We start from the raw sequence: 25,813 nt of genomic DNA on the forward strand, positions 1-25,813 counted from the left end.
GTTGTGTGTCTATAATGGAGGGAGAAACAAGCTGGAGAAGATTTCCATTACAGTGGGGGGGTGCTAATCACAGAGCAGGGAAATAGCTGGGAAAGCAGAGAGAGAAAGTGCAGATATCCACTGGACACAGAGGAGGGATTCATGATGTTTAACAGATTACTATAGGTTTGTTGTACCAATGTTGTTTGTTTTAGTTGATCAATGTTATTTTAATTAACTTAAAACCAATGCATCAGTACTTTAAATACTATATATGGGAGGGTTACGTATTTCTTTTAGACACATACTAGAGTATATACTGTAATACATTATGTGACACTTTGTTACTGTACAGTATATGCAAATTTGGCTATTAGCAATGATTCTCTGCATTGGATCCTTATGAACGTCGAGACCCTGCTGTAATGTTTGTGTTCACATATGTAAATATTTGCTCAGAACACCTCTATTCTCTAGCAGTCTTTATTGTAAATAGTAAGAACTAGTAAAGATTGCATGAAGCCTCTAACAGAAAAGACCGACACAGTAAGCCAGCCTCTTTGTTCTGCCGCTGGTATCATGTATATAATATAGGTTCATGTTACCAAATACAGAAACTCATAAGAGAGCAAGAAGAGCCAGGTACCTCATACTGAGACTGCAGGTCCTGGAACACGTGAAGACCAAAGCCATTAAAAATATCAAGATATAATAATCACAAATCAAGCACAGAAAGGTGAATTACCTGTAAGGAGTTTATGATTTTGGAGAATAGCAGCATGAAAATTAAAAGCTTAATGTCAGTCTCTCCACCAAAATGCCAAGTGCCAACTAATTATGTAATTACTGTATCTAGCAAAAATTGTAATCTACAATATCTAAGAGACCAGGTTTTCTTCAAGCAGACATCAAGAAATAATTGTCTATATAAATAAGTCTACAGAACTAAGCCCCCTGAAGATCTTTTAATACTGCAGGTGGAGAATTTCTTCATTAGTATGCAATCTATACCCAAATTTTCAGAAAAAGAAAATATTGTTATGGATTTTCATTTTCATTAAGGAGATCTGAGCTTTAAGAGAATTTGAAAAATATGTCCATCTGTTCAATTTGTTTAAAAATATTAATAAGGAGCCCTCCAGCAAACCTGTGATGGAAGGCTGCTCACTTTTTTTGTTTTGGAAGTCTGAGGAGTACTGTGTGAGAAGATACTGCCATCAGCCTCAGGAGACTTTGAAAGGTCCTAGTTGTCAGCAATGTCCCAGGTTGGAAAAGTCAAAGACATGCTGGGAGACTCTGCCCACTTAGATCTAGAGCTTGAACCACAGAGTTGACAGACTGAGCCTTGTGAAATCAATACAGTATGGTCCATATCCACTCCATATTATGACATCCGTTGTCTGGGATGCCTTGGTTTCTCAGAACCAGTGCTATATGCATACACATTAAGAAGGTGCTGTTGATATGCTTTCTCATCCTCCCGACATTCCCTGCTTCTCTCTTTCCTTTTGCTCAATGCCATCCAAGATTGTTTTTATCTTTTTTTTATTACAAAGTCGTGACACAAGATTTTGAACCAAAATCATCAGCAATTCTATGGCTTGAAGCTGTACTATAATGTTCAATATCTTGGTGGAACTATGGAGAGTTAACATCTGAAAGAAAATGGAGTACTTCCTCTCACACGAACATCAAAGAGGCTTCAGATATTTGTTGAATTCAGGGATGTAGTGCTATCAGCTTCGGGCTGGTGTATTAGGAAACACAGATGTGATCGCTTTATTGCACTTGTATCCTGGCGCTTGTCCGTTGGGTGCTGATGGTGTCTTTCATAGGCCGCTAAAAGATCACTTAAGTAATTGAGTTTAACTGGAATAAGAAGACCTAGTTCTGTGAGTTCCATTTAAAATGGGAAGCATCTTCCCACTTGGAACAACATGTCGTATGTGCAGCTACAGACACAGCAGATGATCAACAGCATAATAAAAAAAATCCAATTTGAAACCAAATCCACCACAGTTCCAGTGCACTTCAATTCCGCATCAATGGAAAAAAGCAATACGTGCTATTTTGGTTCCAATAGGCAACTAATGAAATAGGAGCTGGAGTGCTACAATAATGAAGAAACAAACAATGTGCAGCATCATTCACAGAAAAACTCATTTAGTCTAATAGTGATTATTGTTTCAATGTGACACCATTGTCTCATTGGGGAACGTGGGCAGCATATGGGTTCAGGACTCCTGTGCAATCCTTAGTATATTAACACTAAACCCTGTATTGACAAAAAACTGTTTTCGATTTTCCTTGCTACAATTAATAAATACACTCCATTGCAAAGTGTAAATGTCTTGACACATTACTAGGGCTCGAATATAATGCTGCATTGTGTCTGTACTCTTTGTGTGGTTTCAGTAGCTTCAGTACCAGTGATTATACAACAGGTAAGTGTGAGAAGAAATGCTATAGGATCAGTAGGATGTGGATAAAGTGCTGGTGGCCAAGTGCAACAGTAAAAAGTAATACTCTTATTTCTGACCTCACCAGGCCACACTGACACGGCCAGCACAGGAGACGTTCCTTGTAGAGGAAATGACAAGATGAGAGGGGGGGACAGGAGAGAAAGAACCTTCCCATCTTTTCCGAGGAGAACAGCAGGGAGAAAGGGTGTGTGAGGGGAATGGAAACACGAACAAACTGGAAAACCAGCCCGCCAGCCCAGCCCTGGAGCACACAGTGTCGGAGAAAGTGGAACAGAAAGGGATCCCTTTTGCTCTCAGAAAGACCAGCTTTCAAACAACAGAGAGCACTGGCACCATCAGAGTGAAGAGCTCTACGCTTGGAAAGGAGCTGTAAAAAAATCACAGCTCAGAAGGGATTCCTTAGTAGCTCAAGCAGTAAAGCCTGCACTTGGTCATTTCATCCAAACACTTCTCGTTCCAGCATCATTAGGATAATATGACTGTGCTCTCCCTAATGCCAACACACAATTGTTTGGTGGCCTGGAGTGTGTTGGAATGTGGCCCAGCTTTCCTTGCTTTGCCACGCTGTGGTACCTCTGAGCCTGCAGAGGTATCAGTACAAGGTGTATCAGGATCTGCATTGGGGGCACTACTGTAGGTGGACTCGTTCTCTACGGAGAGAATGCATGTGTACCGCATTGCAGCTTCACACAAATATTACCGTCATAGAGTTTTGTAAGAGTAAGTCAAGTAAATAAACAATTACCAGCTCCACTCTTGGTATACCAACAAGATAAATACTTTAAGTTCTTAATTAAAAATCACAGGAGGCAATGGAGATTTAAAGAAAGCTCTTGGAAAGTGTATGCATGCCAGCCCAGGGCCTAAACTGAGTGTCCTCTTGAAGATGTTCATTTTCAGAACTAATGTTGAACATTAAGCAAACCAAAAATCTGTTAACATCAAATATTTATAATGAACAAATATGTAAAAAACCTTATTCCTTGATTTGATTTTAGAGGTGTTCACAGTTTTTCAACATTGAAGCTTTTGGAAACCAACAAGCAGTTAAAATAACTAGTTGAGAACATAACTGTCTTGGCTATCTACTATGATTGATTGAATGCTTTCCGGGAGTTTTGTTTCTACTCAACAAGAGTTCAGAAGTGTGAATTAACTCAGGTCTCATATCACTCTAGACTTCAAACAACCATCAACACTGGAACAGAAGAATAAAACCCGTCCTGACTAAAGAATGCAAAATGTTAAACAGAAAAAAAGCATTTAGTTGGTACTGTGCTTTGCAAAAGCTAGTTTCCATTGTAAATTCTAAATTATTAAATAATATTAAATGTGTTTCTACAGAAAATGTAATAGCCCTCCATAAAATCATCTTCATGTTTTTTTAATAGTTTGAGATGTAACTTATTGTATTTCTTTTTACAAATATAGAGAAATTTTACCCAGCCACTCGACCACATACCTGTATTTAAACACAGCAAACTGGTTTCACAAATGTGTGAAACTGTGTGCAATTACCTCGATCCGCTGAGAGTTGACCTTCTTTCCCTTCTTGTTCCAGGTCACTCGTGGCTTGGGGTCACCTGTTGCCTGGCACACGAAGGAGACCACCCCCCCAGACACTCCTGTCTGGTCAACTGGCACCTTGGTGAATTTGGGTGGTGCTAAAATAAACAGAGAGAAACAAAACATCAGTTTTTTAATATTGAATAAATGTAAATGTAAATAGATGCAATTCCAATGGCTGTCATTCAGGTGTCTAGGGCTCCAGACTGTTAGTGCTTAAAAGGATTTTTTCGTAGAATAATCTTCAATTCAAGGTGTCATCCTGAGATTGCTTTAATAACACCAGCATGTATGTCCCCCATCTCACTAAATTTTTAAAAAAATTATTCTTCCTCTTGACAGCAACCTAAAAAATGAGAATTTTAGGATAGGTTGTGTCAATTGAATTGGCAGATTTATAACATATTGACTGTTGTAACCAGAAATAAAATGTTATAATTCCCTTGGATTAACTCTGCATTTATACTGACAACATTCATCCTGAACACGTATCACAGAATTATCACAGAGAAAGCGTTCACGTGTTTATGGACAATGACATGGTGCCAAAGGAGAACTGGTACTATTCATCTGAACTATAAAGACAGGCAAAACCTTGGCAAACAAGAAAACTGAAATTGTTCTGAAAATGTTAAGGTAATATCAAGTCCTGCTGTTTCAAAAATGTACAAATCATTTGTAGCAGATCCTGCAGCTAATCCCTTAAATGTTCAAAATGCCACAGGTTCACAGATGATCCAGATCAGTGTTTTCTCCCTGTGAAATACATTTAATCTGTGGCTAGATCTTATACTTCCAATTATCAGGATCAAAAGAAGTAAGTAATCATGTTCGAAAGTGGCAGGATAAACACACTTCATTTTCACGTTTTTTGGAGAAAAGATTTACTGTTTTTGTGTCTTCAGAGAGAGATGAGTTATAGATCTTGGTATATAATTCAATTTTCCCAATTTTAGATGTCATATTGGCCATCTGCAGGCTGTTATCATTCTACAGGAGGAAGATGTAAAAGAAAAACTGATTTACAGAAACAAATCATCTTACAGCTGCAAATGCCTGTATTTTGGCTATTTTAAGTTTGTGTTAAAATAGCAATATATCACCTTTTGTGTTTATTTCTGAAGTGTAATCAGCATCCGTATAATGCGCTATCTTTATTTTTTTTTCCAAAATACAGAATACAAAAGTTCCTACTAAAAACAAATCTGTACTGTAAGGACATTATGTCATATTAACATATTTAAACACAGTCGGTATTTGTAAATTTGTTTATATATTCCACCTTTGTTCTGGTTTCTGAACACAATGCAGTACAAAATTAATGTAACACCAAACACCTACTGATTTCATCATCAGACCTGTACATTACTATATGCAGGTCTAGATGAAAAATCCACTTATTTATTAAATGATGTCCAGAAGGATAGCTTACTGTACATTAACCAGGCTATCTATGCTGAAAACTAATTTTAAAAAAGAAGGGGAGGTTCCGTTTTCCAGCTTTCATTATTAAACTACAGTCTGGCAGAACTCTATTAAATACTGGGTATTTCATAAATCATACCACCATGTCAGGAGTATGATCATAACTGCAGGGCACATCGATGATAATAGGCAAAGATTAAAGTACAGGAGGGCAATTGCGCTATTCATTGTTTGGCCACAAGCAGGCTCCTATTTAAGACAAAGTTCAATTAGAACTGAACAGCAAAATGCTGCCATTCCCCAAGCTTCCCAGTAACATATTACAATCGCAGTGCTTGGGCACCTTTCACAGAGCTTGTATCTCCACATACAGTACAATGCCACAGTGAAGAATATTACAGACATGTTAACCCAAAGACATTACATGATGTCCTCTCAGACGGCTGCCCTTTTGGTCTGAATAAACCTTCACAGTATTAAGAGAGTCTGGGCCTTGGAACTATGACCCATAACAAGGGGCTTGTTATTCAAAGCTGTAAATGTCACCAAACACTTCTACTTCACAGCAAAGTCAGCTCAGTGAGCTATAATAGTGTAAGCTTTGATATTCTGTTTTATTTTCTTTGATTTAAAATCGTTAATCAACTATTGCTCCTGTGCCACATATACTAGCATAGAGAGTCATTTTTGTCATGTACTAGTAAACCACTCCTCTTAAAGGCACAGTTTTGTAGGGCATATTCATTTACTAAATTAAAATCTAGGAATCTGAATGAGCAGAAATAGACGTCTCTCAAATTCATCCATAATTAGGAAGCACAAAATGTATTAACATGGCAGTAATTATACTACAGACATGCATTTACTGACATGCTCTCACATCCATGAATAATTTAATGGAGCAATGAATAATAAAATGAACATGCTCCTTCTTTCCTGACCACAGTTTATACTGCAAACTAACATTAATGCCTTTTCTTGCAAGAGCACAAAAAATAAATCGGAGAACAATATAAAAAATGCACATTACCTACACAACCCCTTAACCACAGTATGTTACAGAGAGATCAATAAAGACAGGTAACCATACCATTGGGAAATACCACCGACATCAACAAATGTGGTATTAAAATAATCTTGAAGTGTATTGTTCAAGAAAGAGGTGATTATTAGTTATGCTTCAACTCTAGAACTGGAAAAGTACATTGTGCTCCATTTTACAAGGGGCATGAGGTTACATACTACAGTATCAGAACAATAAAAGGAATTTCTTCAGGTCAATATAGCCATTATCCACAGCAATTTAAAAATGATCAGATGCCAAAATACAAATTGAATAAATAATTAACTCTGTGCAGGCATAATAATATCCAGCAGTCAGGAAGGGGAGGGAGAGGAGAGAAAGCAGAATAATTTCAAGTACAATCACCCTCACAGACACACACACCCTACACGTGGCCAAGAATGCCAGTAAATCAAAGAACTTGTGTAATGCACATTCTTCTTTGATCTCAGACCTCCATGCAACAGGCCTGAAGGTTCTTCGTGAGAGAAACAAAAAAGCATTTTCCAGAGACACAAGCCTCTTCAGTTATCTAAAATGAGAATCAATATTGTAAAATTGTATATTAAAATAATAATTTCTGTGGACAAATCCACTGTTACAGTCTTGCTGTATTGGGGAGCTATAGCAGATCCTGTTAATGAGACAGCAGGTCCCTCCTGGGTGGAATCTGACACAAATCTTTCTTCACTATCTGAAGGATGGCCACTGGCCTCCATTAGTGTTCCTCAGGCCTAACCAACAGAAAAAAATGGCTCTTTTTAAGCCAAGAAGTTATTGGAAAAGCATTACTGTAAGCTGCACCTCTAGTGTCAAAATTGACTGCGAGGGAACTTTATGTTCTCAATGGCATGAGATGAACAGGCTGTGGCAAAACACAACAAAAACGGCAAATAGAATAAAGCCAGCAAACATTACACAAGCCTTACAAAGACTACAGAAAATTCCAATGTAGGTTTTAAAAGAAAAACAAAGCTTTACTTCTTCAAAGGAAACAGTAAAAAGAAACACTGCAACTTGTCTTCCCAGCACAACTAATCATTTAACCACTGAGGCCTAAAAATCACTCAAAAGCCTGGGGCTGTATTTTGTATCCAGCAGAGAACAGAAGCCTTGACCCTGGGTGATGACCATAAGCTGAGTCCTGTTCTGGCTTGACAGCTCGAAGATGAATGCATCTCTCTTGGGTTTAACAGATCAAAAAGGGCTCTGAACTCACAACTCCCGGGGTGATCCAAGGCGATTCTTCAGGGAAGGCTTGTAGATATAATGGCAGTTTTTCTGCAAACTAAGCTTGTCAGCTACCCTATTGTTAAAGGGAAACGTAAACGGGACAAAAGCAGACAAAGCTTTGTGAAACACGGAAATCTGTGCACCCCAGATAATAAGCCAAACCAGACTGTCCTGCAATTTGAATTGTACAGTGTTCCCCATATCTACCCAGTACCCTTAATTCCCTGGTCGATGAAGAACAGTGCTATTCCATTCAGATAAGCAAAGATATAAAAACATCATCTATCCAGCCAGCATGATTTGGGTCCAAAATAAAATAACCTATCACAGATAAGATAAGTTTAAAAAACAGCAGGTTACAGCATAGTAAATAGACTGCTAGTTTAAGCACTGAGGCCACGTTAACACACATTTACAGTGTTCTTCTGCTTGTACCTGTGTGCTTCTGATAAGAGAATTGGGGAATCTAGTCTGAAACCTCACAGCATTCCTCCTCATCTTTAACATCCAGTTTCAGATGTTTTTTCTTTAAGTTTTATCTTTAAATAGATTAACAACGGCACAGGTGACAAAAATAATATAAAAAAAAAACATTGTTGGTATAATGGGTGGAAAAATGTCCATTATGAAGAACATTAGCGAGGTGGAGGCACAAAAAAGCTCCATTAAATCATCAAATGGTTTAGTATGGAGAGAAGGAAAAGAATGAAAGCCACTTGTCATCAATCTTGCTTAAAATAGGCACCTTTCAAATGTGACTGTAGCCTAATTAGAGTCAAAAACACATTTTGTGTTATTCTGCCTTCAGTACCCTCAATTACATTTGCCCATTTTTCCAAAGCGCAGTTACTGCACACCCTGAACCTGATGGATTAGGTCCATAAGAGACATTTTTACACAAACTAAGGCACTGCTGATTTTATACCTAACTTATAAAGAGAGATTTAAGACCCATGACCACTCCTGACATTTATATTTTCCTTGAGAATTACCTGTTTTTGCATTGAGGAATCAGTGTACAAGACTACCACAATAAAAACCTACTTATGGAGTAAAATGACTATTTCTTTTTAAAAACATTTACAGAGTTTTTCTTGTATATCCTCCCATTTTGGAATGACCAGTTGTTAATCAATTGGGCTCAAAATTACAACACGATGCATCACCTAGGAGAAACTAGGGATGTGCATACTCTCCTGTGACATAACCTTTAGTCAAACGAATAGCTTTTAATACATTTTCACAGCCTGAATAGTATGAGAAGGTCAGAAATTAGCATTAACCCTTTGTCAGAGGATGGGTTTCATATTTCCTCTCATTTAGTTTTATTCTTTCAAGGTGGAATTTAACCAATGGGTCTAAATGTTTAGGGGTTTTATTTGAGTGTTTGACAGTGTATACCTGGTGTCTAAACATTGTTTTAAATACATTTTACACTTAAAATTGTTCATCAATATCAATTTAAATGTAATTATTTTGTAACACTTCTAGGAAATTAAACATAAATGAGATTATTTCTTATCTAATGTGGGGAAGAATTGGAAAAATTAAATATCAAATAATTGTTTCAATTAAGGCTTCATGGATCAAATGGTTCAATAAAGCTTAATCCAGCTCATTTGGAAAAAATATTGGAAGAAAGAGGTTGATTGAGTACCAGGACAGGGATATACTGTCCTAGAACAAAAAAGTATTTGAAACAATCTTTAGCTTTGCACTTACATTTACTATAAAAATAAATGAGCTGGAGGTACCATAGCATTCTGTTGATGTATCGATTTTCTGGCTTATTCCAAAAGTGAGATGCTGATTCTTTTATTTGCTCCTCACATCATTCCTCCTCCTCCCCTTATCCCTGCATCTCTCTATCCCTGCTTTCCTGTTCCCCACAGGGCTTGGAAGCAGACTGCTGAGCACCTTCCATGATGAAACTGGCAAGGCCTTGTCTACTGATCAGCCTTCTCTTTTCCTCACTTCCTGTCACTCCAGCCCTAGATTAGTTTTTCTCTCATGCCTCACACCCTCTCGCAGCTCAGCACGGTGTCCCCTGTTTCTTGCCACCCCTGGCTCACAAAGCAAGCCGAGTCTTATCTCTACTTCCCGGCCCCAGAAAGAGAAGGTCTGTACGTCAGGGTGGAATTCTCAGGGGTTTGCCTGGACTGATCCATCACCATGGAAACCAGCCTACCTCTCTTCCGCACTCTCTCCCAACCACTGCTAATCTACTCCTGCTTTGAGACTCGACCGAGAGAGAAAGAAAAAAAAATCAGAATGAAATCTCAATTGAAAAAAAGAGAAAAAGAAGAACCACACGGGGTATTAGTTCTCTAAGAAAGAAATGTTTGTATTTTTTCCCTTTCTCTCCATGGAGGTAAAACCTTTTGAAAAGAGATAGTGTAAGCTCCTAAGTCTGTTGAGGCTCGGAGGTTTATCTGCGCTACTCAGATGGATCCTAGCATATTATGTGCAAATAAGAAACAATTTTTACAGGTTTAACATGGGTACTGAATAAAGAAAACCCAGTCAAAAGAGTGTACACTGTGTATATTTCTTATAGTTTCAAAAAACATTCATTGTTGTGAAAATTTTTAGGCTACAAACCAATGTGCTCAATTGTGAATAGATGTGATTGTTTCTTTGGCTATTTTCTAGGTTTTTATCTAAAATGGACTCACTTTCTGTTACATAATAGACTGGAATGTATACATGGAGTGTATACAGTATATAGGTTATATAGATATACAATAATCACTCCTGAAGAAGGATTAACAACTGCATTTTTTTCTCTACTTTTCAGTGCAGGATTAACCTGTACTTAATCCATTGCAGCCAATGCTGATATAAACCTTTTAAATCTTAAATTTAAAAATAATAAATAAAACCATGTTTTATTTACAAATTCTTTGCATTGAGTTTCATGCTAAACATTCTTAAGACATGGTCTGTTGTCAATGTAAAATCATCAATCTCAGTGTTCAATAAAATGATCAAGTGAAGTCTTCCCTTCTCATTACATATTAAATCAATAAACATTCACAAACATTTAGCTTAAAAATGACTTTTAGCACAACTCTGCTCTGGTTGGGTGTATTCAGAATTCACCTGTGTTAACAAGCCCTCTTCAGGAACGCATCTGCCATGTAATTGGAGATACTTGTACTGTATGGAGCTGTTCCTGTACTGTATATACTTCCCTTTATACAAAATCAGAATCCAGTGACTGGGGGCAGGGAGCATGGAAACAGAAGGAATGTCCTGCACCACGCAGGGGGAAGGAGGACCAGTCCAGTCTCTCCAGTGGCAGGCCCACCTGAGCAACACAGCACCTGACGGGGTGCAGGAGCATCACCTACCAACACTGATTTTATTGTATGCCCCTGAACAGCTGGTTTATACCGTCATCTGCCTTTTCTACGTGGCCTGTCAGAAATATGTCACCCTAAAGTGGTACATAATAGCTCTAAATTAGTCCCATTACAGCCGTTGTTTTGAGCAGGCTTTTACATTTCATAAGCAGAAGTTAATGGAGGAACAACGAAAACTGAGGGACTAGTGGAAAAAAAAGCTGTGGAACAATGAAGTTCAGAAGGCAGAAGACTTTAAAATGACTTTGCTTAAGGTCTTTGATTTGTGAGCAATGGAAGCAATTGAAAGCCATTTTGCATCACTTAAGGCAATTGACACTTGTATTTGCCAGAGCTCCCAGACCTCCTTAAGTGTTTAAATTAGAAAAAAACAGGACAGTACAATTGATGAAAAATGAAGAGGACCGTATTATCAAAATTGAATACATAAAAGAGCACAATACAGAGGATTGGAGTTCTCAACTACCACTGTCATGACTGGAATTCATTAAGCATTTAACTAGGATTTTTTTTTCTGAAGTGCCTAAACATTTAAGACTCAGCCAACAATGACAGCTGCACAGTGAGGGGGAGTACAGGACCGGACATAATGGATAAGAACTTGCAAACACGTATATATGAAGAATGTTTCACTCCTTTGACACCACGTTATCGTACGCTCACAGTTCTATGAATATCCAGTAGACTACATGGGTTCACAATGTATCCAGAGTTGAGATACTAATTGTATATCTACCGTGTTAATTTATTGGTAGTAACATTACAGTGGAAACAAACGCAGTTTTAAAAAATAGGATGTGGACTTCAAGGTTGATAATTAAAATAAGAAATGTCATCGCTAACAACAACTATAGAGCAAGCAAGACATTTTCAGCAACTAATATTGATTTTTCAGGTATTATTTCCATACTTACACACTGATATTCCAGTCAGAATGCCGGACTCCTGGAATGATTGAACATAACATGCCACAGCAAAGTCTGACTATCATGAGGAGCCAGGGAATTGCACACACAGACTGTGTTCCAGATGTTACAGAGTACGATTCATCACCAGTCACCTGCACCATTAGAGAACAGAACCCCTTTCTGTTTCTAGAAGTACCTGCATGGACAGGAGATGTTCGGAGTGCAAAGTGAGCAATCATTGTCTCTGTGATCTTCGGAAACAACACAATGGCACAGACAGCCAGTGCCGCCAACACCTTTATTACCTTTATTGTAAAGGGATTACTCTACAACCCCTTTTTGTAGAAGATTCATGAATCTGTAGCAGAGCTTGACAGAGGTCAGAAATAGCTGCCCTATTCGAGCGCAATCAAGATGTCAGATTGTCAACTGGCAAATCTAAAAAAGGATGCCGTCCTATGTACCCTTTCTCTGTGTTGTCTTCACCACTGGGATCTGTCAGTCTGAACCTCCTCAAGCTTAAAAACATATTTGCAGTTTTAATTGTGGCTCCCAGAGATTCTATTCTTATATTTGTCTTTTGAACCAATGCCATAGAATGTTGTTTGAGGCTGACCATAGACCCATTTGTTGACTCATATACCTTTTTTCAGGGTGCATATTAACTTCTGATAATTAACATTGATTTATTTTTCATTTGCAACCAAATATGTCAAGCATTTACAAATATCACCAATATGTTGATTGACAGATTAAACAAAGTTGAAAGTCAAAGTAGCATGATTTCCTAATGAATTATTTCTAATGACTCAATGTCCAATTAAAAGCAAAATAATTTAACTAACACTAATAATGATCATTCCTGACACGTACAGTATATAGCTCTTTTCTGGAAACTCCACTCAAAGCGCTTTACAGGTAACGGGGATCCCCTCCACCACCACCAATGTGCAGCCCCACCTGGATAATCAGATGGCAGCCAGAGCACACCAGTATGCTCCCCACACACCAGCTCTCAGTGGGGAGGAGAGATGGTGATGAGGCCAGTCCAGAGATGGGGATTATTAGGAGGCCAAGATTGCAAAGACCAGAGGGACATTTGGTCAGGACAACGGGGTGACACCTCTACTCTTTTCAAGAAACACACTGGGATTTTTAATGACCACACAGTCAGGACCTCAGTTTTACGTCTCATCTGAAGGACAGCACCTTTTTATAGTAAAGTGTCTCCGTCCGGCCAGGCTCACACCTGCTGGGCTTCAGTGGGCTGCCAGCTGTGAGTTGCAATAACACTAGAGTTATTTGAAAATCCACCACAAAATTGTTTGTATCTGTTTTCTATCTACAGTATAGGAATTATTGTTTTTACATAGAACTTGGTAGTGATCAGTAATAGATTTTGTGGAAATTAAGACGAAAATTAACATCTCAGTATGTTCAGGGTTAAAGAAGTCCCTCTTCCTTACACATAAAATGTATGATAAAACTATTATGCCTTGTTAGGTCATGCCTAATGACCTTTGTTTTTCGTTAATTTGGGAGCTCTTAGATTTAAGTTAACATGGGTACTGATGTACTGTAAATTATTTTTTTTAAATGAAAGATACTGTACTTGGAAGAGAAGCTGACTAGAGCACATGTTCCTAATGCAAAAAGGGTGATGTCAGAGGCTTCTTTAAATAAAGTCAACACTTTTCAGGCAAGTCTCCTTTTGTTTTACTCCGTGAATTTCCCTGTTTTTTTATATAAACAACTAAAAGTGAAACTCAAATGAAAAGCTCAATAATCTTTGGCATTTTACTGCCTCACCTCACCAATGAAGGTCCTCCCTTGAGGAAACAAAAATGGCATTTTAAGCAAACCTGTGAAATATATTCAATAGGCTCTGGATTTCATAAATATATGAGGGCATATTGTCAAAACACACAAGAACAAACGACATGTCCCTCTCCTTTGTACAAATACTGTATGGCAAGAACTATAGACTTGACAATAGCCTGATGGGATAATAAGAAATAAAACATCAGAAATGTAGACAGCCTATCTTTAAGCCAACAGAAAAATCATTAGTTACATTTAGGAATCTTATCCTATTTGCTAAGCCATGGGAAAAAGCATTACCCCAGACACCTGTACTGCACCCACCTCTCTCAGCAACGCCAAATGAAGGTCTTTAATGCAAATATAATCTTTAAAAAAAACAGAAGAAAGTGCCAAGTGCCACTTTGAATGAGGGCATCTTCTATTTTCCTCTTGAAGCTAGTGCTTTATGATTAGTAATTTGGTACAGGATGCCAGCAACTGGCTTTTGTCTTCTCAGAGTCAGTTTTCAAATCCAGCTCAAGTCAAGCACATGGATTAAAGTTCCTTTAAGTCCCAATAAGAGTACAGCACAGGGAAAATAAACAGGCTTTTCTAGGGAGAAACTAAATAAAAATATTTGATGATTGTAAAAGGAAAATAAATCCAATATACCACCAGTTTCCCACCCAGGAGAGCTAATCTCTCCAGGTTTTATAGATGTTTTCAATCAGTAAACAACATGACTAGGGGGATACAGTGAACTCAGTGTTTTTCAATCAGGAGTCCAGGACCCTGTGAGTTCCTGTGCAGGGAATCACAAGGAACAGATGCTAACCTCAGGTCTAGCAGTGTGTAAAATTACCACTCTCACACAGCAGATCTGCTCTGGATGAGTACAGATGATAACCTGATCTGTTTTATATTTCATAGTAGTATTATTTATAATAATACTCGGCTGTGCTTATATTCCGTATACATATACATATTTCTGTAGAAAGTAAGGAAAAAGTGCTTGTCTTCCTTCCAGACGTGATGAACTCCATAGAACAAAATATTTTTTTAAGGAGATATTTCTTTCCAGGCGGAGTTCTTTTTCCTGCTCCTCTAAGAGAGCAGGAAGGCCGACTACTATCCTAATAATCCACCTCTATGAATTGACTACATTACTCTGCTCTCCTCCCCACTGATATCTGATGTGTGGTGAGCGTTCTGGCGCACTATGGCTGCCGTCACATCATCAAGGTGGGGCTGCAAATTGGTGGTGGTGGAGGGGATCCCCATTACATGTAAAGCGCTTTGAGTGGAGTGTCCAGAAAAGCGCTATATAAGTGTAAGCAATTATTATTATTATTATTATTATTATTATTACTAGGAAAAAAGATGAAGTCACGCCTAGTGAGAAGCCCTTCTCTGTCTTCTTTGTTGATAAATAACCTATTTCCTCATCCTGTTGACCCAGTATCTGCTGTTTTTCATTGCAGCTGAACTCTCTATTATTTAGTTAATCTAATCTCTTAAATGGATTAATAATTTTCTTAATTTATGATTGTCATCATTTCATTTGCTTGTTTTAAGCATCTGACACTAGGTGAGGATTTCTGACTGGTGTCCCACCCAGAGTGTATCCCGCACTGTGCTGGCTGCCTGCCAGAATGGGCTCCAGCCCCCCAGTGACCCGGAATTGGATGAAGCAGTTAGGAAATGGATGGATGGGTTATGAATTCTGAGCGGCTTTTAAGAAAGCAACAGTTTTAAGAAGCTGCACAACAATAATGCCCAATTGAATACATTTTAACAAACAACTGTTTTTCTAAAGTGGTGCTGCAACATTTTTGGAAGTGCTCTGCAGGCTTTTTAAAAAGTGTCAGTCAAACTGTTCTTTGCATTATAATTTCAAAAGAAGAACATCGCTTGCCAGGCACAGCACATTTTTTAAATGACAAGTTAAAAAAAATATTTCTTGGCATAAGGCAAAATGGTTTCCATTCAACGATTTTCCTGTCAAGTGTCCTTTATGAAACACCAATCATTTTGTCATATCAATATTACAGTTTATAATAAAAAAGAAGATATATCCCTTCTCATTACACAGTATGTCTTCTTACCAAATTACGATTCATATATTCTTCTAAATCATATTCACATGTTCTTCCTAATGGACTATTTAGTCTTTCCTACACAACACAACATGAAATTCTTTTATGCAGAACAAAAGAGATCCAATCTTTTTTCAATCTTCCTTTTCAAACTTTTTCATTCTTGCGTTTTTAGTCCAGAGCTGAACAAGCAAGGTCTTACCTGCAGGGCTTAATCTGTTTCTTCACTAAGAAACCTACAGAGACTCCAGCCTATACTTGAACATCAAAAGTACATTTTGACAGACGAGAATAATGTTTGCAAATGAGACGAGGCCTGTCTAGCTCATGGTTTGGTTTAGGGTAGATAATCAACCTATATTCCATCCAGCCACTTCTTGGAAGACGTTGGAATATCGGCTTCAGCAATATGGCTTGGCTGATTGTTACAGACTCCCACAAGGTTTTGCGTGATGCAGCATGTCCTGCAATCTGTAGTAAAGCTGGCCTAAATCAACACTGTCCTAAGATTATCGATTTTAACCAGGCTCCAGGATTGAAGCTCATCAGGACCTTGAGCATGTATCACTTCTTCTAACATTTCCATTAACATTCATTTCCTATTCAAGTTCAAAGAACATACGTTTCCTGTAATAAATGTCGTTTTTGGCGACATCTACTGGAGACATGCACTAGTGCACTCTTGCAGGAAGTTTTAATCTCATGGTTTTGGATGTACCCTGTAGAGTGCCATGGCCTTTGGTTTTAGCGAATCTAGAATAACAAGGTTTACCTGCTGTCATTAAACCAGATATCAGATGAATGAGTTCTAAAGGCTAACTTAGCTTCTTTTTAATGTTTAAAAGATCATTAAAAACATACCTTTATAAGTAAATTTGAATTCACTCCTTTTGTGTATAATGAGATATACATTCTGAACAGGTCCATTTGTTAAACTTTTTAGGTTTTCAGGTCTTTTTGGATGACACAAATCTTAAATAACAACATTAGGAACTTATCTATCATTAACATTTGTGTCTCTAAAAGATATGTTTTCTTAACAGTGACTCTTCCTTTTTAAATTTAGCATAGATTGTACAGGGAAGCACCAAAATAAACACAGAATCTTGAAGAGGGAGATTTGGAATAAAAATATTAATATGTACTGTAATAGGTTTCAATAATATATGAATTTCACAAGTTTTAGAAAAAGGATCTCCAGGTCCAACAGTATATATGTGAGCCACAGAAACATTACATTTTGTTCTGAGCTCCAAGTACCTTAATTTAACTATTGATTAAACAAAATGAACATCATAATTAAAAAGCATGTCACATTTTAAGCAGTTACTTTGATATTTCATAAGGCAACTTTATATTTCCAGCCGATTAAGGGTTGAAAAGATAAGAAATAGATTAATAATAATCCCCTAATTAGTCCAGATTATATATCATACGCTCTTGTTAAATGTGGAATTTAAATCAAGAGTAGTCATGTTAAAATCAGAATTCATTTCATGTATGACAACAGAAATGTTCGATTTCCAAGCTATGAAAAGAATACTGGTGCTCTGGAAAGTATTTAAAGAAGATTGGTTTTATTAATTCTGAGTCTGAAAGGTATCTTGTATCAGACAAGTAAAAAGAATTTAATCTTTTCAAACAGATGAAATTATGAAAGGACTTGATACCTGAAGCAATCAAAACACTGAAAGGTACTGACAGAAGGTACAGTAGATTACAGTACATCCAGATCCACAATAAAACACTACCCCAGTGACAGAAATGACATTTAGAGGTGGAGCATTTAGATCTGAGGAAAGGAAGCTTTCTTTACACAAAGAATGGTGGGTGTTTGAAAAAATCTGTTCAGTCACGATGTTCAGGTACTTCTGTGGGATCTGCCAATGATTGCCTCTCATGTTATTTAATATGTTCCTAGCCTGGAGCTCAGAGGGTTAGGCAAGCAGCAGTAATATCAACGACCCTTGGTTTACATGGTTCCTGAGTATTTAATAAAGCTAATTAGGTTTCTGAATTGCCACAAACACTGTGTCTTTGTTTAAGAAGCAGGATTGGTATTCACTAGGGATCAAAGATCATTAACTTTATTTCATACAGTATTGTATAAAGAGGGTCGTGTACCCCTGTCAATTCGACAGCCTTAAGAAAAAGTGTGTCTGGGTTACGGCAACACCACAGCCAGATGTGGTTTTGTTTATGTCCACTTCCTGAGGTGTGGAGGAAACCCAGTCTGGTTTCATTACAAGCGACTTAAAAAAGCGTTAAATAGTCCTGTCTATGAAATGTGATTGGGGTCAAAAAAATCAATTAATGGTACAAGCAACCAGAAAAATGCCTCAGGTTGGGTATGAGTCTGAGGAGGCTGGTAGGTATAGGGTAGAGAGAGCTTGAAAACATGAGCAAATTCCTTTAAAGAGACTGTCAAAATGACTCCCTGGGGGCCCTGAGACTTTCACTTGGCAGCTTCAAAGAAAAATAAATTATTGAAATTGCGCCCATTGCTTCCAGCTAAAGTCAATTACGATTAGAACGGGAAAAGTGAGACATGGACATAACATGGACATCTAGAGGACTGTGGGGAAGAAAACTTAAAATGTAAATATTCAGTTCTGGTTAGTGAAAATAAATACAGCAACCGATGACAGGAATACCAATCTCCCCATGTAAGATTACAAATAAGTGCAACGCCTTCATATATCAACTGTGAGTCAGCATGCAATAATCCAGTAATTGTCTTGCATTTTTAATATTTTTTAAACTTCTTTAGATAAATTCTTTAAAGTTTTGTAGCAACCCATGCAGTCTATTGCAAAAATAATTGTGTTGCTCCTGACTTCAAAAGCTCCCGCAGAAAGTCATTTGCTAAAACCTGCTCAAGCAAAACAACTTCAAAGCAGTACCATTAAGGTAGATTAGAATAGGTTGAGAAGCCAAAACATTTAGTTTCATATTCTATTGAGAATTACACACTTGTGCGCACGAACGTCAGCTTCAGCCTGCAATGCTATCATCCACCTCCATCACCACTCATTTTACTAAACTCCATCTCTAGCAAGTCTAATTTTAATCAAATTAAAGCCAACTGCCTGTTTATTTAATAATGTTTAACACATTATCTTGCACAGGATCACTATTCTTTACCAGTTAGCTTTGGATTTGTTTGTCTGAAAAGTATACATATTGTATGTATTTTTCTAGCATTTAAAGTGTATAATTTAGGTTTTCCTGCCTCACAGCTTTTTAACATCATACTGTAGCTCAATTTGCATTCAGCCTAAGATACAGCCTAACATCACTCAGCACTTAAAACACTGGGTGATTTTATTTTTCATTAGGTATGAAACAAAAGTACAGAGAGAACAAAATTATTAATGGAAAGATAAAAACACTATACTTGAAATAAATGTTTGGGAATAAAACGGCATGAATCTTCTTTAAAAAATCTTCTACTAGTGCACTGCAGTTTAGTCTAAGGGCTGAGCCTGAGGTAAAGACCGAGCTGAAGTTTGTCAAACGCATTCTGGATTTTTGAGTCTAATCCTCTCAAAGTTGACTTTGTTCCAGGCAAAAGAAAGCCAGTTGTTTTGACCCATCTGTTGATATCTTTATAAAATACACCGTTTAGACTTGTGATTTGCCTGGAGTGCTCTTTCCTGAGTCTGTCTCAGCTACACACTTTTTGTAATGCAATGAGAGAAAAAATGGATTATCCCTCTTTCAAATCTATTCACAGTCAATTGAAAGTTGTGCAGCCAGAATTAGAATGCAGTTTTGTGTGGTGGTTTGTGGGCTGCAGTGACAACACGTTTATTTAGTTGCAGCTTCCTGTGTAGTGGCTAGATTGTGGAACACACCCTAGTCATTTGAGACAGGGAATATTTTTAGGATTTGTCCAGGAATCCAAAACTGTGGGAAGCTGCCACTTTTAAAACCTAGTGAGACTGGGAATATAAAATAAATGTCACAAAAACGGCTACAAAATACAAAATAAGTTCTGGACACCCTGACCAGTTTAACTGGTGACTGGAATCACATGAAACTGCATTTACATTTATTCCATATAATATCACAATATTTATATTTGTATTCTTCTATTAGAAAAACACAATTTTGTCAAGAAAGAAGATGCCACTTTTGTATTCCTATAACATTCCTTTCTTAGAATTATTTTGAAAGTGCCAATACAACTATCTTGTGTATTACAGATTAGGAAGTCTGTGATCCAAGCAAAAATTTTGGAAGAGATACGGAATTCCAGCAATTGACTTGACAGCCCTGAGAAAACTTGGTTAGGCCAAATGTTCCAAGAAAACAAAGATTTTGTCAACAGCAGTTTTTGCTGCCCCTCACTTCCAAGAATTTTCAAATTCTTTCATCTAAAATTTGTTAATCTTCCAAGCAAAATTAAACACTCTCAAATACAGTACAGAGAAACAATTTGTAAACCCGAGAGGGTGGTCTGCATCCTCACATAAATGTACAAAATGTACAGTACTTAGATCTTCATGAAAGCCTTAATAAAAAATTAAGGTAACCTGAATAGCTGTATAACACTCGGAACTCTAAGATATATTTGTATTATAACAGTAAATATGCTTGTGTGAATAAGTATGTGTAGCCTTAGATTAGCCTTAGTCAAGCCTGCTATTTGAACTAGTCTGGCTCAGTTATTCCTCTGGTTTAGATGGTTCAGTAATTCTTCACCTCTGTTCTCCACCTTATTTGCTTCTGCTTCTGTTAGTTATGATGGGAGTCCTGTTCCATGTTTAAGGCACTTCAGGATCATTTGCCATATAAATGCTAAATTTAAATTGAATAATACAATACATTAATATTAACAATAATGATGATGGTGATATATAAAAAAACCAGGAAAGGATTTAATTTTGAATTTGAAGGCATCAGAACTGTAATCCGTCATCAGAACACATATGACACCAGACTGTATGTAATTTTTGGGGTTTACAAAGTAAAAGAAATTGTTGAGTATACATACTTAAAGGCTTTTGGAAGGAATAACGGAAACGCCAAAACTGAGGACAGAAAGCAGTGCTGTGAGGTTTTGACTGTTAGCTTCCCTACTTTCTTCATCAATGTTCTGGAGATGTAGTAGTGGAATGAAAAAATATACATTTTTCCTACTTGTGATCTCTCAGGAGCTTCAAATTTAAAATCCAATGATTAAAGTCTGACATTTTCTGAGTCACTGGAAAGAAACAGTACAGGTGCTGGCATTTGATAACTGGCAACCAGGTAACATTTAATTTTAAAGAGAAAGATATTCACAATAGCATAGGGAGCAAAGAAATTATTCGTATATTAAATGTGAAGTGAATGCATATTGTCAACTGGACCACTTTGATTTGCTTCAGGTTGCTGGCACATGGTTTAAAAATTCCTGGCATGCCTTCCAATCTCAATATGGTCATAAAATTATAATGTGGTGAAACCTTATTCAAAGCCACACAACATTCATTTCTTACAGGAAGAACTTGTGTTTTTTTGGTCAACCAATAGAAGACTTTTCCAGAGAACGTTGATACTTTCTGGTGCCCAGAGTGAGATGGCACTGAAACCATCATCTGTCCCTGCCTAAAAGGATCCCAAACTCATCACATTTTGTCATCACATTCTTGAAACTTGTTATTCTCCATTAAAGACCCAAGGACCCACTAGAATCTGTCTTGAAGAGTCTACAAGAACAAAGTAAAATATTTTTTAAAGAAAATTCAAAACACTAGCTATTGAGAAAGACAGAGAAAAAACAGGATCTCAGATCTTTAAAAATCCTACAGGGATATGGATACCATTTTGAATATGGAGTTAATGGACTCTGCTTCTTGGTCTGAGCAGATTAAAGCCAGGGTTTCCTTGGTTTAGACTATAAAATCATGCTCTGTATCTTGCCAAGAACCTGCGAGTCTGTAGTAACATGAGAGAGAGCTGCTTCAAAGCCTCCATCAAGACAGCCCTGGAGACCACATGTGTCTGTGTGTCTGTCAGGGTTAGCCTTGGTGTTCATAGGATAGGGCTGCAGTGCAGATAGAAGGGGACTTGCCACCAAAAGTGCAAATTTTGGGAGATATTTTTTGCAGTGCAAAAATGTAGAATTGAAATAAACCAGTTGATTAACACTGGTTTCCAAAACAGAGAGGTATTATGAAACTGAGAATGTGGCCTTCATGAGATGCAAGTTTCTCCTGTCAATATACAACTATTCCTAAAACAAAAAAATTAACTCCTTAACACTATAAAACTGAGACTTGCTGTACATATCTGTTATAAAACTATCCGTGATAAAACAGAGTACACATGAATACATCCCTAGGCCAGTGCCTTTGAATCAAGCTCCCAGCAATGCCTTTTAACTGTTTGTATTAGGAAAACACAGACTGCTACAGAAACTCCTTTTTAAATAGGACAGTCAATCTCGATAAAGGCTTTATTACTGAAATGACCAATTCTTTCTCGGGACACCTGTTAGTCAAAAAATGCTAGTAGATAAAAAAGTGTCCAATCTAAATAGGCCTTTAAATTAGATAATTAAGCAAAGGGACATTTTGTAAATGTGCCCAGTTTCCCTTGAGAGGGCAAGCAGGGAAGGTGACTTTTCTCTCCTCCCCTCTCTCTACATTTTTAATTCTACAAATGAGGGGATGTTTGTTAACTTTAATAAGCAAAACGACTGCGGGGCACTTTGTGGATCCCCGGCTTTATTACTGGAATGATTTATATGCCTTTTTTATTTTGATTAAAAACATCTCCTTGGGCTCCTGATTTATGAGAAAAGAGAGTAAGGAGGCAAGGGGGGAGTGGGGGGAGGGAACAACAAGCGCAGAATGACATCATGCTTTCAGTTGTAGCAACCAGCAGGACAGAAGTCAATGTGGTGGCAGGGTGCTGTATTCGTGTGTGCTTTCAATTCACTGGCAGAGTACAGCTCATTAATGTCTCAATTACACAGTGATGTGGCTGAAGGAGGGCATGGTGATGCGGTGATCAGTTCTTGTAGAAAAGGGGCCTGCAGGTTGTGCAGGACAGTGACTGAGTTTCAGAACGCAGGAGGTTGTACTGGTGACTGATCAGTGCTGACTCTCTGACAGCAGTGCGGCTTATTAGAGACAAAAAGTTACTATGACCTAGTATGTTGTGCACAGGGCCTTTTCTCCTATAGTTGCTAGTAATGAGAGTCAATAGTCAGTGCAGTCTAATAGTTACAACTGACTGACTGGAAGGGACGTTGTATAGTGAACAGAGTTAAGGGCCTGGGATATAGTGTGGCAGATCTTACTGAAGCAAAAGTATATTTGTATTTTACAGTGAGGCATTCAACAGGCAAATCAAACTCAAGAAAGAATACACACTGACAGACCTGGCATTAATAGATCACCATGCACAGACAATCTATCACATATCGACTGGAGGGCTCCAGAGAAAATGGACAGATAGAGATATTGGCAAAATGAACAGCCCACTATGAAGGTCCAACACTGCAATTTAAACAGCTTGCGAATACAGAGAGAGTGGACTGTCTTGATAGAAAGATAAACGTCTGGACAGATAAATATGGATTGATAAAAGACAATCATAGAGATAGACATCAGTCACGCCTGAGTGCTGCTCCAAGCGCTGCCAAAAAACCTGAACGTGGGCTGAATTTATTACCTTTGTGCCCCCTTTGGAGATCGGTGCCAACAACAGGTTTTATGAGGCCCAGATTCTCCTCATTAAAACTCAACACACTATTGTACCCATAAAACACAGAAAAACACTTAGGCAGTCAGCCAAGCGAATTCAAGAATAGGACAAACTCTAGTAAAAGCCACTCATCTATAGCCTCCTTGACCTGAACTCTTATCTGTTTTTTCCAGGAGTATATGGTTTTTCTTAAACACAGCATGGGAGGTTTTCTGGAAATGTTTCTCTGTTATTGAGTATAATTTCAAAGGTAACTTGAGAGCATATTCCATCTCACTGTCGCAACACAAGGAACCAATAGGAAGAAGGTCTACCTTTGGCCTCGCAGCCAATCAGGAGCAGCGACAGCAGCAGGGACACCAGTGGCAGTAAGGCTGGCATCCGGAGGTGACGGCGTGGCAGCATGCTTGGCGTTGACCTTTGACCTGGCTGGAGAGCCAAGGCCCCACAATGGAAAGCTGGGGGGCTTCAAACAGGACGTCTTGCCAATCTATAGAGAAGCAAACAAAAATGAAAACGTTAGCGAAACAAATCATTTCTGATCTTAACCAGGGTAAGGAAAAAAGACTCATTATACTATCTGCCGATGAAAACATGAAGACCACAGACTCCTTCACAGGTTCCCATTGTGAATTAACACCATCAAGCTGATCCTGTGTCAAATACAGGGCACTATAAACCATTTCTTCTGCCGTGGTTATAAGGCGATGGACAGCACAGTGGTGCACTGCAGCCCAGGGCTCAATCCCTGAGGTGCCATCTGCGTAGAGTTTGCATGTTCTCCCCATGTTCCTTGTGCCCCGTTCTCCCACCGTGGTCCAAAAACATGCTGGTAGAGTAATTGTCTTGTGGGAAAATGGGCTCTGGTGTGAGTGTGTGTGCGCCCTGCAATGCACTGCTGTCCTGTCCAAGGTGTACACTGCCTTGTGCCTGTTGGACAATTTGTTTATAACCTCTTGTGATATTTTTTTTTGAGACACCCTCAGAAGTAGCACCTTCTCTCCTCCATCACTGTTTAGATACTGCCTGTGCTGATCTTCATTTCCTACAGTAACCAAGTTAAATTACCTTTTGCAGCTCTTCTTTTGCTAGGATTCATGAGTGACGTTTCCAGTGATATTAATTGCCTTAACAATCAATTTTTACCTTATGAAAAATTAAAGACCTTCTGCAGAATGTGTGTGCAAACAAAGTATAGGCCCTTATATTGGATTTCACGTGGAGTTCTGTGAGTAATCATTTCAAAACGTTGTTTGTAAAGGGTTTCATCTACTGAATTACAAGCACCTATCAGAGAAGATGCTGTTCTGCTGTTCTTTTAACTCACTACCTTGGCTTTTCCTCATAAAGACTTATAAATACTTGCTGAAAACAAGTAGTCTTTTAAAACTGAACCAAATTTCTACATCTACAGTACAATGCAATCAATCTAACAAATACTCTAGCATTTCAGATGACCTGAGACTTGACCAACAGGTGTACTTAACTAGAAACATCTGACAAAAAGCCAGATGAAATCAAGTGGTATAAGATGAGTTCTGTTATTTCAGACTTTTTACTTCAAAAGAAAGTTAAAATAAGCAGCCCAATGGCTCAAGTGTTCTTGAGGCAGGGAAATCATTGCCCACTTCCTGTCCTGCTCTCAACTCAGTTGTTTTGTACACATGGTTAGTGTGGAATCCACACTGACACACTTCTTGCTTAATCATGCAATTTCTATACATTATTAAAAACACAGTCACTGTAGGCATCCAGCTGTTCTCACAAAAGTCATAGTGGGTGTTGCCTAAGAGCTAGCAATGTTCACTAGTGTTTCAGTTACTTTCCCATTTTTAGGAAGTTCTTTACACAAAGGGTTGTAAGAATGTGGAACTCGTTACCTAGCCATATTGTTAAAACTGACACTGTTCTTCAAGAGATCCTTGGATCAATTACCTAGATCAAACAGTCTACATGGACCAAATAGGCTCCTCTCATTAGTTACCATTCCTATGTTTTGAAACTCCAAAAGAAGCTGTGCTTGCTTTAGCAATGTCAGTTTACCAGTGACTTACATACCAGTGCTTTTGTTATAATTGGTACACTACAGACCTTGTGAATGACCTCACACATTAGCACAAACTGGTCTCTATGGTCATGCTCCTAGTCCTCTTCTATAACCAACAGTTCCAGTTTCTTGATACAAGGAACC

General features: G+C 38.0%; 1 protein-coding gene across 8 annotated transcripts in view; it reads right to left on the minus strand.

Moving 5' to 3' along the window:
• Window positions 1–25,813, minus strand: part of ptprsa (protein tyrosine phosphatase receptor type Sa) — a 314,111-nt gene that overhangs the window by 157,641 nt on the left and 130,657 nt on the right. For all 8 annotated transcript variants that reach the window (XM_088622185.1, XM_088622187.1, XM_088622191.1 and 5 more), the window contains 2 exons: window positions 23,937–24,112; window positions 3,981–4,126 (listed from right to left, as the gene is read on the minus strand). In XM_088622185.1, coding sequence (XP_088478311.1) covers window positions 3,981–4,126; window positions 23,937–24,027 — 237 coding nt within the window. In that variant the 5' untranslated portion in view covers window positions 24,028–24,112. The remainder of the gene's footprint in view (window positions 1–3,980; window positions 4,127–23,936; window positions 24,113–25,813) is intronic.

The sequence above is a fragment of the Lepisosteus platostomus genome, chromosome 27 (assembly GCF_059453375.1).
Source record: "Lepisosteus platostomus isolate fLepPlt1 chromosome 27, fLepPlt1.hap1, whole genome shotgun sequence".
NCBI lineage: Eukaryota > Metazoa > Chordata > Actinopteri > Semionotiformes > Lepisosteidae > Lepisosteus > Lepisosteus platostomus.